Here is a 15311-nt window from a genome sequence, read left to right as displayed (position 1 = left end):
CACCCACCCTACCATCATCCCTCCACACACCCACACACCCGGCAATCATCGACACCAGGCATCCCACCACATACCCACCCACCCTACCATCATCCCTTCACATACCCACCCATCCTACCATCATCGACGCCAGGTATCCCCTCCACATACCCACCCACCTACCATCATCCCTCCACATGCACACCCACCCTACCATCATCCCTCCACATGCACACCCACCATCATCCCTCCACATGCACACCCACCCTACCATCATCCCTCCACATGCACACCCACCCTACCATCATCCCTCCACATGCACACCCACCCTACCATCATCCACGCCAGGTATCCCCTCCACATACCCACCCACCTACCATCATCCCTCCACATGCACACCCACCCTACCATCATCCCTCCACATGCACACCCACCCTACCATCATCCCTCCACATGCACACCCACCCTACCATCATCGACGCCAGGTATCCCCTCCACATACCCACCCACCCTACCATCATCCCTCCACATACTCACCCACCCAACCACCATCAACGCCAGGCATCCCCCCACATACACACCCACCCTACCATCATCCCTCCACATACTCACCCACCCAACCACCATCAACGCCAGGCATCCCACCACATACCCACCCACCCTACCATCATCCCTCCACATACTCACCCACCCAACCACCATCAACGCCAGACATCCCACCACATACCCACCCACCCTACCATCATCCCTCCACATACCCACCCAACCATCATCGACGCCAGGCATCCCACCACACACCCACCCACCTACCACATCCCCTCCACACACCCACACACCCGGCAATCATCGACACCAGGCATCCCACCACATACCCACCCACCTACCGGCATCCCTCCACATACCCACCCACCCTACCATCATCGACACCAGATATCCCCTCCACATACCCACCCACCCTACCATCATATCTCCACATACCCACCCAACCATCATCGACGCCAGATATCCCCTCCACATACACACTCAGGCTACTACCATCATCCCTCCACATACCCACCCACCCTACCATCATCGACGCCAGGCATCCCCCCACATACCCACCGACCCTACCATCATCCCTCCACATACCCACCCACCCTACCATCATCCCTCCACATGCACACCCACCATCATCCCTCCACATGCACACCCACCCTACCATCATCCCTCCACATGCACACCCACCCTACCATCATCCCTCCACATGCACACCCACCATCATCCCTCCACATGCACACCCACCCTACCATCATCCCTCCACATGCACACCCACCCTACCATCATCCCTCCACATGCACACCCACCCTACCATCATCCACGCCAGGTATCCCCTCCACATACCCACCCACCTACCATCATCCCTCCACATGCACACCCACCCTACCATCATCCCTCCACATGCACACCCACCCTACCATCATCCCTCCTCATGCACACCCACCCTACCATCATGCCTCCACATGCACACCCACCCTACCATCATCGACGCCAGGTATCCCCTCCACATACCCACCCACCCTACCATCATTCCTCCACATACTCACCCACCCAACCACCATCAACGCCAGGCATCCCCCCACATACCCACCCACCCTACCATCATCCCTCCACATACTCACCCACCCAACCACCATCAACGCCAGACATCCCACCACATACCCACCCACCCTACCATCATCCCTCCACATACTCACCCACCCAACCACCATCAACGCCAGACATCCCACCACATACCCACCCACCCTACCATCATCCCTCCACATACCCACCCAACCATCATCGACGCCAGGCATCCCACCACACACCCACCCACCTAACACATCCCCTCCACACACCCACACACCCGGCAATCATCGACACCAGGCATCCCACCACATACCCACCCACCTACCGGCATCCCTCCACATACCCACCCACCCTACCATCATCGACACCAGATATCCCCTCCACATACCCACCCACCCTACCATCATATCTCCACATACCCACCCAACCATCATCGACGCCAGATATCCCCTCCACATACACACTCAGGCTACTACCATCATCCCTCCACATACCCACCCACCCTACCATCATCGACGCCAGGCATCCCCCCACATACCCACCGACCCTACCATCATCCCCTCCACATACCCACCCACACAACCATCATCGACGCCAGATATCCCCTCCACATACACACTCAGGCTACTACCATCATCCCTCCACATACCCACCCACCCTACCATCATCGACGCCAGGCATCCCCCCACATACCCACCGACCCTACCATCATCCCCTCCACATACCCACCCACCCTACCATCATCCCTCCACATGCACATCCACCATCATCCCTCCACATGCACACCCACCCTACCATCATCCCTCCACATGCACACCCACCCTACCATCATCCCTCCACATGCACACCCACCCTACCATCATCCTTCCACATGCACACCCACCATCATCCCTCCACGTGCACACCCACCCTACCATCATCCCTCCACATGCACACCCACCCTACCATCATCCCTCCACATGCACACCCACGCTACCATCATCCACGCCAGGTATCCCCTCCACATACCCACCCACCTACCATCATCCCTCCACATGCACACCCACCCTACCATCATCCCTCCACATGCACACCCACCCTACCATCATCCCTCCTCATGCACACCCACCCTACCATCATCCCTCCACATGCACACCCACCCTACCATCATCGACGCCAGGTATCCCCTCCACATACCCACCCACCCTACCATCATCCCTCCACATACTCACCCACCCAACCACCATCAACGCCAGGCATCCCCCCACATACCCACCCACCCTACCATCATCCCTCCACATACTCACCCACCCAACCACCATCAACGCCAGGCATCCCACCACATATCCACCCACCCTACCATCATCCCTCCACATACTCACCCACCCAACCACCATCAACGCCAGACATCCCACCACATACCCACCCACCCTACCATCATCCCTCCACATACCCACCCAACCATCATCGACGCCAGGCATCCCACCACACACCCACCCACCTACCACATCCCCTCCACACACCCACACACCCGGCAATCATCGACACCAGGCATCCCACCACATACCCACCCACCTACCGGCATCCCTCCACATACCCACCCACCCTACCATCATCGACACCAGATATCCCCTCCACATACCCACCCACCCTACCATCATATCTCCACATACCCACCCAACCATCATCGACGCCAGATATCCCCTCCACATACACACTCAGGCTACTACCATCATCCCTCCACATACCCACCCACCCTACCATCATCGACGCCAGGCATCCCCCCACATACCCACCCACCCTACCATCATCCCTCCACATACTCACCCACCCAACCACCATCAACGCCAGGCATCCCCCCACATACCCACCCACCCTACCATCATCCCTCCACATACTCACCCACCCAACCACCATCAACGCCAGGCATCCCACCACATATCCACCCACCCTACCATCATCCCTCCACATACCCACCCACCCTACCATCATCGACGCCAGGCATCCCCCCACATACCCACCGACCCTACCATCATCCCCTCCACATACCCACCCACCCTACCATCATCCCTCCACATGCACATCCACCATCATCCCTCCACATGCACACCCACCCTACCATCATCCCTCCACATGCACACCCACCCTACCATCATCCCTCCACATGCACACCCACCCTACCATCATCCTTCCACATGCACACCCACCATCATCCCTCCACGTGCACACCCACCCTACCATCATCCCTCCACATGCACACCCACCCTACCATCATCCCTCCACATGCACACCCACGCTACCATCATCCACGCCAGGTATCCCCTCCACATACCCACCCACCTACCATCATCCCTCCACATGCACACCCACCCTACCATCATCCCTCCACATGCACACCCACCCTACCATCATCCCTCCTCATGCACACCCACCCTACCATCATCCCTCCACATGCACACCCACCCTACCATCATCGACGCCAGGTATCCCCTCCACATACCCACCCACCCTACCATCATCCCTCCACATACTCACCCACCCAACCACCATCAACGCCAGGCATCCCCCCACATACCCACCCACCCTACCATCATCCCTCCACATACTCACCCACCCAACCACCATCAACGCCAGGCATCCCACCACATATCCACCCACCCTACCATCATCCCTCCACATACTCACCCACCCAACCACCATCAACGCCAGACATCCCACCACATACCCACCCACCCTACCATCATCCCTCCACATACCCACCCAACCATCATCGACGCCAGGCATCCCACCACACACCCACCCACCTACCACATCCCCTCCACACACCCACACACCCGGCAATCATCGACACCAGGCATCCCACCACATACCCACCCACCTACCGGCATCCCTCCACATACCCACCCACCCTACCATCATCGACACCAGATATCCCCTCCACATACCCACCCACCCTACCATCATATCTCCACATACCCACCCAACCATCATCGACGCCAGATATCCCCTCCACATACACACTCAGGCTACTACCATCATCCCTCCACATACCCACCCACCCTACCATCATCGACGCCAGGCATCCCCCCACATACCCACCCACCCTACCATCATCCCTCCACATACTCACCCACCCAACCACCATCAACGCCAGGCATCCCCCCACATACCCACCCACCCTACCATCATCCCTCCACATACTCACCCACCCAACCACCATCAACGCCAGGCATCCCACCACATATCCACCCACCCTACCATCATCCCTCCACATACTCACCCACCCAACCACCATCAACGCCAGACATCCCACCACATACCCACCCACCCTACCATCATCCCTCCACATACCCACCCAACCATCATCGACGCCAGGCATCCCACCACACACCCACCCACCTACCACATCCCCTCCACACACCCACACACCCGGCAATCATCGACACCAGGCATCCCACCACATACCCACCCACCTACCGGCATCCCTCCACATACCCACCCACCCTACCATCATCGACACCAGATATCCCCTCCACATACCCACCCACCCTACCATCATATCTCCACATACCCACCCAACCATCATCGACGCCAGATATCCCCTCCACATACACACTCAGGCTACTACCATCATCCCTCCACATACCCACCCACCCTACCATCATCGACGCCAGGCATCCCCCCACATACCCACCCACCCTACCATCATCCCTCCACATACTCACCCACCCAACCACCATCAACGCCAGGCATCCCCCCACATACCCACCCACCCTACCATCATCCCTCCACATACTCACCCACCCAACCACCATCAACGCCAGGCATCCCACCACATATCCACCCACCCTACCATCATCCCTCCACATACTCACCCACCCAACCACCATCAACGCCAGACATCCCACCACATACCCACCCACCCTACCATCATCCCTCCACATACCCACCCAACCATCATCGACGCCAGGCATCCCACCACATATCCACCCACCCTACCATCATCCCTCCACATACTCACCCACCCAACCACCATCAACGCCAGACATCCCACCACATACCCACCCACCCTACCATAATCCCTCCACATACCCACCCAACCATCATCGACGCCAGGCATCCCACCACACACCCACCCACCTACCACATCCCCTCCACACACCCACACACCCGGCAATCATCGACACCAGGCATCCCACCACATACCCACCCACCTACCGGCATCCCTCCACATACCCACCCACCCTACCATCATCGACACCAGATATCCCCTCCACATACCCACCCACCCTACCATCATATCTCCACATACCCACCCAACCATCATCGACGCCAGATATCCCCTCCACATACACACTCAGGCTACTACCATCATCCCTCCACATACCCACCCACCCTACCATCATCGACGCCAGGCATCCCCCCACATACCCACCCACCCTACCATCATCCCTCCACATACTCACCCACCCAACCACCATCAACGCCAGGCATCCCCCCACATACCCACCCACCCTACCATCATCCCTCCACATACTCACCCACCCAACCACCATCAACGCCAGGCATCCCACCACATATCCACCCACCCTACCATCATCCCTCCACATACTCACCCACCCAACCACCATCAACGCCAGACATCCCACCACATACCCACCCACCCTACCATCATCCCTCCACATACCCACCCAACCATCATCGACGCCAGGCATCCCACCACACACCCACCCACCTACCACATCCCCTCCACACACCCACACACCCGGCAATCATCGACACCAGGCATCCCACCACATACCCACCCACCTACCGGCATCCCTCCACATACCCACCCACCCTACCATCATCGACACCAGATATCCCCTCCACATACCCACCCACCCTACCATCATATCTCCACATACCCACCCAACCATCATCGACGCCAGATATCCCCTCCACATACACACTCATGCTACTACCATCATCCCTCCACATACCCACCCACCCTACCATCATCGACGCCAGGCATCCCCCCACATACCCACCGACCCTACCATCATCCCCTCCACATACCCACCCACACAACCATCATCGACGCCAGGCATCCCACCACATACCCACCCACATACCATCATCCTCCACATACCCATCCACCCTACCATCATCGACGCCAGGCATCCCCCCACATACCCACCCGCCATACCGTCATCCCCTCCACATACCCACCCACCCGGCCATCATCGACGCCAGATATCCCCTCCATATACCCACCCACCCACCCATCATCCCATCACATACCCACCCACCCTACCATCATCGACGCCAGGTATCCCTCCACATACCCATCCACCCACGCATCATTCCTCCACATACCCACCCACCCTACCATCATCGACGCCAGGCATCCCCCACATACCCACCCACCCACCCTACCATCATCGACACCAGGCATCCATCCACATACCCATCCACCGTACCATCATCGACGAAACCACCACTCAGGATCGTAACTTTTATCTTAGTATTATATTTTTAAAATATAAAACCAATGACAATAACCTTTAAAATAATCAAAAATTATCATCTGAAACATCGCTATGTGCTCATCAGATGCTAAGAAACTGCAGCTGATGCCACCAAAAGATACAAATTCGTGGAGGATCTCCCTTCTAAGATAAATGGTATCATGCTTCAAATATCTTTCCGATGAGGTTTGATATTAAAACCTGAACATTCTTTGCAAATGGATGATGAAATGAATAAGCCAAATAACGTAGCTGATTACCGTCATCGTACAATGGCTTCACGAACCGCCTCATGGCGATGAACGACTTGCCCCAGACATTAATGTAATAGATAAGCCAAATAACGTAGCTGATTACCGTCATCGTACAATGGCTTCACGAACCGCCTCATGGCGATGAACGACTTGCCCCAGACATTAATGTAATAGATAAGCTAAGTAACAAAGTTGATTACCGTCATCGTACAATGGCTTCACGAACCGCCTCATGGCGATGAACGACTTGCCCCAGAACGGGTTCTGCAGGTTGTTGCACGTTCCGTCCGCCGTCCGGTATTTCTGCTTCTGGTCGCACGTGAAGGAGAACCCGGGCTGACAGCCCTTGCCCTGGGTGGTCAGGTGAGACAGGTCCGAGCCCGCGAGAAGACCACCTAGAGCCCTGGACACGTCTGTCCGCGACATGTTGAACCTGCGAGACACACCATACGGTAACAGTGAATGACAGGCCTATTCTGCATCGTCTTCCATTTACGTCAATACGTGTATACTCTATAAAGTTATCTCAGTTAGTCACTGTCAATGTCTGCGTCTTCTTCTATTTACGTCAATATGTGTGTACTCGATAAAGTTATTTCAGTTAGTGACTGTCAATGTCTGCGTCTTCTTCCATTTACGTCAATATGTGTGTACTCTATAAAGTTATCTCAGTTAGTCACTGTCAATGTCTGCGTCTTCTTCCAATTACGTCAATATGTGTGTACTCTATAAAATTATCTCAGTTAGTCACTGTCAATGTCTGCGTCTTCTTCCATTTACGTCAATATGTGTGTACTCGATAAAGTTATTTCAGTTAGTCACTGTCAATGTCTGCGTCTTCTTCCATTTACGTCAATATGTGTGTACTCTATAAAGTTATCTCAGTTAGTCACTGTCAATGTCTGCGTCTTCTTCCAATTACGTCAATATGTGTATACTCTATAAAATTATCTCAGTTAGTCACTGTCAATGTCTGTGTCTTCTTCCAATTACGTCAATATGTGTGTACTCTATAAAGTTATGGGCGGGATTTAGCTCAGTCGGTTGAGTACTCGCTTGAGGTGCTTGCGTCGCAGGATCGAACCACCTCGATGGATCCATTTAACTGGTTGTTTTTTCTCGTTCCAACCAGTGCACCACAACTGGTCAAAGGCCTTGGTATGTGCTTTCCTGTCTGTGGGAACGTGCATATAAAAGATCCTTTGCTGCATTAAGAAAAATGTAGCGGGTTTCCTCTGATGACTACGAGTAAGAAATACCAAATGTTTGACATCCAATAGCCGATGATTAATTAATCAATGTGCTCTAGTGGTGTCGTTAAATAAAACAAACTTTAATTATAACGTTATCTCAGTCAGTCACAATCAGTGTCTGCATCTTGTTCCATATAAGTCAATACGTGTACTCTGTAAAGTTATCTGTTAGTCACTGTCAACGTCTGACTCTCCTTTTATTTACGTCAATACATATAACTTATCTATTGAACCTATTCACTTCACCTAGTTAACTTGACCCTAACTGTTGAAGCTATAGACTGAACCTACATTGAGCCTAGAGCTACAGTGGATGCTTACTGTCTTGCGAGGAGGTTAATGAGGGCAATTCTCTGTCTCTGTCGTCTGCCCAGGATACTGGCTTGCTGCTTGGTGTTGAGGAAAATAGACTGCTGGGAGATCGTGTTGAACCCCTTGGAGAAATCCACGCCTGTGTTGGGCAGAAAACACAAACAGAGAATGAATGGATGAATGATCGAATGAATGATTATTTACATTATATATAATTAAGAAAGCAATGTAAAGAGTTATGAATAATAAAACTATCACAGGTAGGGTTTGTTTTTAATATTTATTTCTTCTTCTTTATTTGGTATAAAACTAAATGCTTTTTTTAATTAAAATTAATTCGGAGTGGAATTTATAAGATTCCAGCACATATATATTCCTGTCTGCTAATGATGCTTGGTCAATGCAGAGGACTTTTCTGTAGAATAAAGGAATACCAGGACTGGTTTCACACAATGAACCTTGTTGCAGTCATTGTTCAAATCCAAAACCCAAATACAACGAATCCAAAATAGTGTCTGTCTTGTTGAGAGTTACGATTGTGATTACGAAGAACGGTTTTCCAGTTCACATTTGATCATGTAATTATGGCCACATCGTTCATAACGCAACTGTTGGTTATACTTCAATTTACTGTTGGTTCTAGTTTAACTTTAATTAATATCAATATTATTAGCAGTTTTGAAAGAAAAAAGAAAGAAATTTTTATTTAACGACGCACTCAACTTATTTACGGTTATATGGCGCCAAACATATGGTTAAGGACCACACAGATAATGAGAGGAAACCCGCTGTCGTCACTTCATGGGCTACTCTTTTCGATTAGCAGCAAGGAATACTTTATATGCACCATCCCACAGACAGGGTAGTACATACCACGGCCTTTGATATACCAGTCGTGGTGCACTGGCTGGAACGAGAAATAGCCCCATGGGCCCCCCGACGGCGATTGATATCAGCGAACGCTGTACCACTGGGGTACGTCCCGCCCCTTGCAGTTTTGGAGTATATGTACATTGGTAAAATAATTTTAAAATGTATTACTACAAAGTGAATGTTATGCACCGAAAGTATATGTAGTATAGTTATATATTGTCGACTGTCTTTATTAAATTTACATGGAATTAAAAATGATTCTAGACTATTACTAGAGAAATTATTATTTCTATGGCACCCACAAAAATTAAAAACCGAATAGACGTCGTATCATATATTTTGTTTTGCTCGTTGTTTGTTTAATTTGCTGTTTTGTAATAAAGACATTGTATTTTGTTGGGTACCCAGCTATGTTGGCGTCAGGGGTAATGAAAAGGCAGATTCAGCTGCCAAGTCTGCTTTGGATTTGCCTCATGCCAGGGTCGGTGTGCCGTATACTGATTTTAAACACGATATTAATCAATTTATCTTTTCGACCTGGCAAGTGGAGTGGAACGGTGCGATTGCGAACAAGCTTCATGGTGTCAAGCCAGTCTTGGAAGAGTGGCAGTCCTCCTATAGCCGGTGCAAGAAGGGTGAAATAGTCTTGTGTCGTGCTCGCATCGGTCATACATATTTGACTCATTCATTATCTTGAAGAAGAATCCTCCACCTCAGTGTGAGCACTGTCAGTGATATCTTTGGACGAAGAAATGTGATGGAATCATTTCGATTGCATCCTGAACTTTTGTTACAATTTCTTCGTGATACCGACTTTTATTCTAAATTTTAATTTTATTTATCTGTCATATTTGTATTTTATGCACAGTTCTTTACACTGTTTTACTTGAACTTTTGTATTTTTAGATTGATGTTGATCATCACTTTATGTTTGCATTAACCATAGTTTGACACCCAATAGCCGATGTATTTTTCATGCTTGGATGTTGTTAAACATTCATTCATTCATGCATCACTTAATGTTTTGCCTTTACCAGTTTGACATCCAATAGCCGATGTATTTGTCGTTCTGGGGTGTCGTTAAACATCTATTCTATTCTATTCTATTCTATTCTATTGTTGTATTGTGTTTTTAGTTGTTGTAATTTTGTTTGTAGTTTTTAGTGATTAATTGTTGTTTTAGGGTATTTAAAAAGCAGGTGTGGATGTTTTATTTTGCTTTGTTTATTTGCTTTGTTTCAATGAAGGGTTTTTCTTCTTGTTTTTTGTAAAGCTATTTTGTATTTTTCTATGTAATTTTCAGCAGATCTGGTACATGTTCATAGATGATATCAAGTCTTTGTCAAAAACATACCTTGAACCCTTCAAAACCATATTGAAACCGAAATCTGATAAATATTCAAAGTGAACACACAAAGTCGATCTGATTAAAGTGTATTTCGCTTGCAGGTGTTTCGCCCAAAGGCGTGTACGAGTTGACAGGTGAAGCCGGGTAGAGCTATGACCTGAGATTGTAACAGCCCCTGTATGTTGATTACTCACATGCGTACTAATCGGAATAAGCGAATAAAACACGTGTAAGACAGGTTTTAATAGCGATTCACCGATGAAAGCCTTGTTTTGATGGTGATGGTAGTGGTGATCAGAGGCGGATCTAGGGTTGCCCCAGCGACCCGTCCCCTACTAAATCTTGCGCCAGTTATAATTTTATTATATATTAATTCTCATCCCCTCCAAACCTCCCCCAAAGTTCTCTTGTCATTCCGCCTCATGTCATTGCCCCCCCCCCCCCCATAATGAATTTTCTGGATCCGTCACTGGTGATGATGATGATGATGATGATGGTAGTGATGATGATGGTAGATGATGACAATAACGACGACGAAGATGTTGATGACGACGAGGCCCGATGATGAGTGAAATAATAAATAGAATCAGATGAATAGAATTTTAAAAATACACCCATCGAACAAAAACAAATACCAAAAAGCAAAACAATAAATTTTGTTTAACGACACCACTAGAACACATTGATTTACTAAACATCGGCTGTTGGATGTGAAACATTTGGTAATTTTGACATATAGTCTTAGAGAGGAAACCAGCTACATGTTTCCATTAGTAGCAAGGGATCTTTTACATGCACCATCCCACAGACAAGATAGTACATACCACGGTCTTTAATATACCAGTCGTGGCCAAAACGCAAAAAGAAAACCCAAAGGAAACAAGTAATAAAGGCCACACGTTTTACACACGTCTTGGCTGGATTGCAGTTTAAAGAATCACTGCACCATAATTAGTGTTCATTCATTTAAAGTTATCTTCGTTCTTATAGCCAATTAAGGTTCAAGCACGCTGTCCTGGGCACACATCTCAGCTATCTGGGCTCTCTGTCCAGGACAGTGGGTTAGTTGTTAGTGGTTAGTGAGAAAAGGTTCGGTGTAGTGAGCTTACACCTACCCACTGAGTTGTTAAACTCGTTCTGGGTGGGAGCGAGAACCGTAATGCGAACACAGTACCTACCAGCCTTAAGTCCGATGGCTTAACCAATTAAGCACTACAGCAAAGAAGACAGTATCACACCACACGTTATCCTTATACCATGTTAGCGATCTGATCAATGTCTCCGAGTTCCAGATGTAGCTCAGTGGTAGAGCACTCGCGTTTTTCAGTAGCCAGAACAATATTATCAGAACAATCAGATTGGTATTTTTGTTGGTTTATTTCAAAACGGCCTGAGCGTAATAAAGTTCTGTTCTGTTCTGTTCTGTTCTGATAAGACATGCGTCCCACAATCCACTGTTACTGACAGCGTCACTGTATCTTGTTACGTAATGTCAGGCCTGTATCCCTGAACTATAGGTACTATTAATCTAGTCTTGAAACCCTACCCCATCAAATTATACTGACAGACCCTGTACTTGTTATGTTATTGACTGAACGAACTCTCCCATCAGAGGATCTATCTGTTGACGAACTTGTTGTTGGTGTTAAGTTGTTGTTCAAGGTCTTAATCAATACGGGTTTGTTTGGGGTTTTTTTTAATGGGTTTTTTGTTTGTTTTTGTGTTGTGTTGTGTTGTTTTGTTGGGCTTTTGGCGGGGGTGGGGGGGGGGGGGTACTAATGGCAGATTGCCACATGAAGCAACTGCTTAAAGAGACACCACAATAAAGGTTTGGCATTTGTAACTCACGTATACACGTTGTTTCTATGGGTAATATACTATTTGTATAGCATCAAACATATGCATTAATTGAATAAAAATTAATTAAAAGATCTAACAAATAAACAAAACAACCTTCCCCCCCCGCCAAAAAAAAACAAACAAAAAAAAAAAAAAAACCCAACAAAAAACAAAACAAAAAACAACTCACTATAGCGTCCGTCAAATGTAACATACTACAACATAATTACGTTTAGATATGTAGACATGTATTCTGTGTACAAAGCGAAAACACAACTATAGCGTCCGTCAAATGTAACATACTACAACATAATTACGTTTAGATATGTTATGTATTTTGTGTACAAAGCGAAAACACAACTATAGCGTCCGTCAAATGTAACATACTACAACATAATTACGTTTAGATATGTAGACATGTATTTTGTGTACAAAGCGAAAACACAACTATAGCGTCCGTCAAATGTAACATACTACAACATAATTACGTTTAGATATGTAGACATGTATTTTGTGTACAAAGCGAAAACACAACTATAGCGTCCGTCAAATGTAACATACTACAACATAATTACGTTTAGATATGTTATGTATTTTGTGTACAAAGCGAAAACACAACTATAGCGTCCGTCAAATGTAACATACTACAACATAATTACGTTTAGATATGTAGACATGTATTTTGTGTACAAAGCGAAAACACAACTATAGCGTCCGTCAAATGTAACATACTACAACATAATTACGTTTAGATATGTAGACATGTATTTTGTGTACAAAGCGAAAACACAACTATAGCGTCCGTCAAATGTAACATACTACAACATAATTACGTTTAGATATGTAGACATGTATTTTGTGTACAAAGCGAAAACACAACTATAGCGTCCGTCAAATGTAACATACTACAACATAATTACGTTTAGATATGTTAGACATGTATTTTGTGTACAAAGCGAAAACATTTGACAATGGTCCTATATTCAGGGGCCTAGCTTACATATACTCAGGTACGCAGCTGCGTGCCACCTGGGATTACATTTTTTTAATTATTAAAATATATGATGTAAATGCGTGTATGCTATGAGTTTTATTCCATCGCTAAAAAAAAGTCTGCATACCCCCTGATATTCGTACCAGCCTCCACTAAGCGTGTTTTTGTGAATAATTTCAGTTTGGGTTGACATAAAAAACCCCAAAGAAAATGGAAAAGTGTTTTGAAGATATAAAAAACTGTTCTATTTTTATCATTAATTTGTAAAAACAAAATGAAAAAAAAAAGTCAGTTTATAAATCAAACAGCAAAACTAACCTACATATCGAAGAATGTTGTCGGTTCCACGGAGTTTAAAAATATATTGTGTCCATTATTTTATCTTACTAAATTATATTTGATTAGTTTTTTTGTTAATCTCTGGCTACTAGTTGGAGGTCTGCTTTGCATGTATGCAACACTATATTTTCAAACTACCTTTCTACATGCAGACATGGATAATTATATTATTATTAAAAACGTAGAATTTGTTACCAACCTGAATCAAAAAACGACTGGTCCTGATCTTGTAGTTGCTGTATGGTCGCCAAAACCTGCAGTAAGGTAGAGTTTCGTAGCGCCGGCTGACCCTCCCAGTCTATGATCTGAGAAATCATCGGGACCGTTGGATCGAATGGTGCCGGGTCCTGTGCCCACGTCGTCGAGCAACACATAAGAATACCAAGTAAACACACCAGAGTTACGATATTCTCCGAAATAGTCATTGTTACTCGCGTGTCTTTGTTAAACATTAATGATTTAGAAAATTTAATTTATTGTTACGTCCAAAAACTGTATGTCAGTTTCTTACAAAGTGGGGCGAGATACAGATTGGGGGATTAGGTGTGCACGTATAAAATGGTGCTTTAGCCGACTGAGTCGATAGTGTCGTTGCTATCCCGCGGTTTATGTCTATAAAGAAACCATTACACACGGCGTTTGTCACATACAGACTATTCCTGTGTCATACAGAGCCGATAAAAAGATATTTTAAATTATCCATAAAATTATGTTAAAAAATGCTGTATTCTCTTTCGATTCTTAGAGCCTTATTTATTTATATTATTTGTTTTATTATAACTTTTCTTATGTATTTAACTTTATTTATTTTATTTAACTTTGTTTATGTATTTATTATTTGTTTATTTATTCATCTATTTATTTATATCTATACTTCTTTTAACTTTATTATTTATTTATTTATTTATTTATTTATTTATTTAATGATTAATTTATTTTAACTTTTAAAAATATTGTCTTTATTACTGCACACACAAAAAAATCGTATCAAGTTAAAAACAAATAACAGTCTCTTAAAATTTCGGA

The 15311-nt window shown here is 46.8% G+C and overlaps 1 protein-coding gene across 2 annotated transcripts in view; it reads right to left on the bottom strand.

The window, feature by feature from the left end:
• LOC121384079 (peroxidasin-like) overlaps nt 1-15000 on the bottom strand; it is a 28646-nt gene extending 13646 nt beyond the window's left edge. The window contains exons 1-3 of one of the 2 annotated variants that reach the window (XM_041514301.1): nt 14485-15000; nt 8902-9031; nt 7528-7760 (exon numbers count right to left, since the gene is read on the bottom strand). In XM_041514301.1, coding sequence (XP_041370235.1) covers nt 7528-7760; nt 8902-9031; nt 14485-14737 — 616 coding nt within the window. In that variant the 5' untranslated portion in view covers nt 14738-15000. Of the gene's footprint in view, nt 1-7333; nt 7385-7527; nt 7761-8901; nt 9032-14484 lie in introns of those variants that run through there. The other variant, XM_041514302.1, reaches the window with a different exon arrangement.
• Nucleotides 15001-15311: the final 311 nt, after the last annotated feature.

This window comes from Gigantopelta aegis, chromosome 10, assembly GCF_016097555.1.
Source record: "Gigantopelta aegis isolate Gae_Host chromosome 10, Gae_host_genome, whole genome shotgun sequence".
Lineage (NCBI taxonomy): Eukaryota > Metazoa > Mollusca > Gastropoda > Neomphalida > Peltospiridae > Gigantopelta > Gigantopelta aegis.
This window is presented reverse-complemented; position numbering and strand designations above follow the sequence as displayed.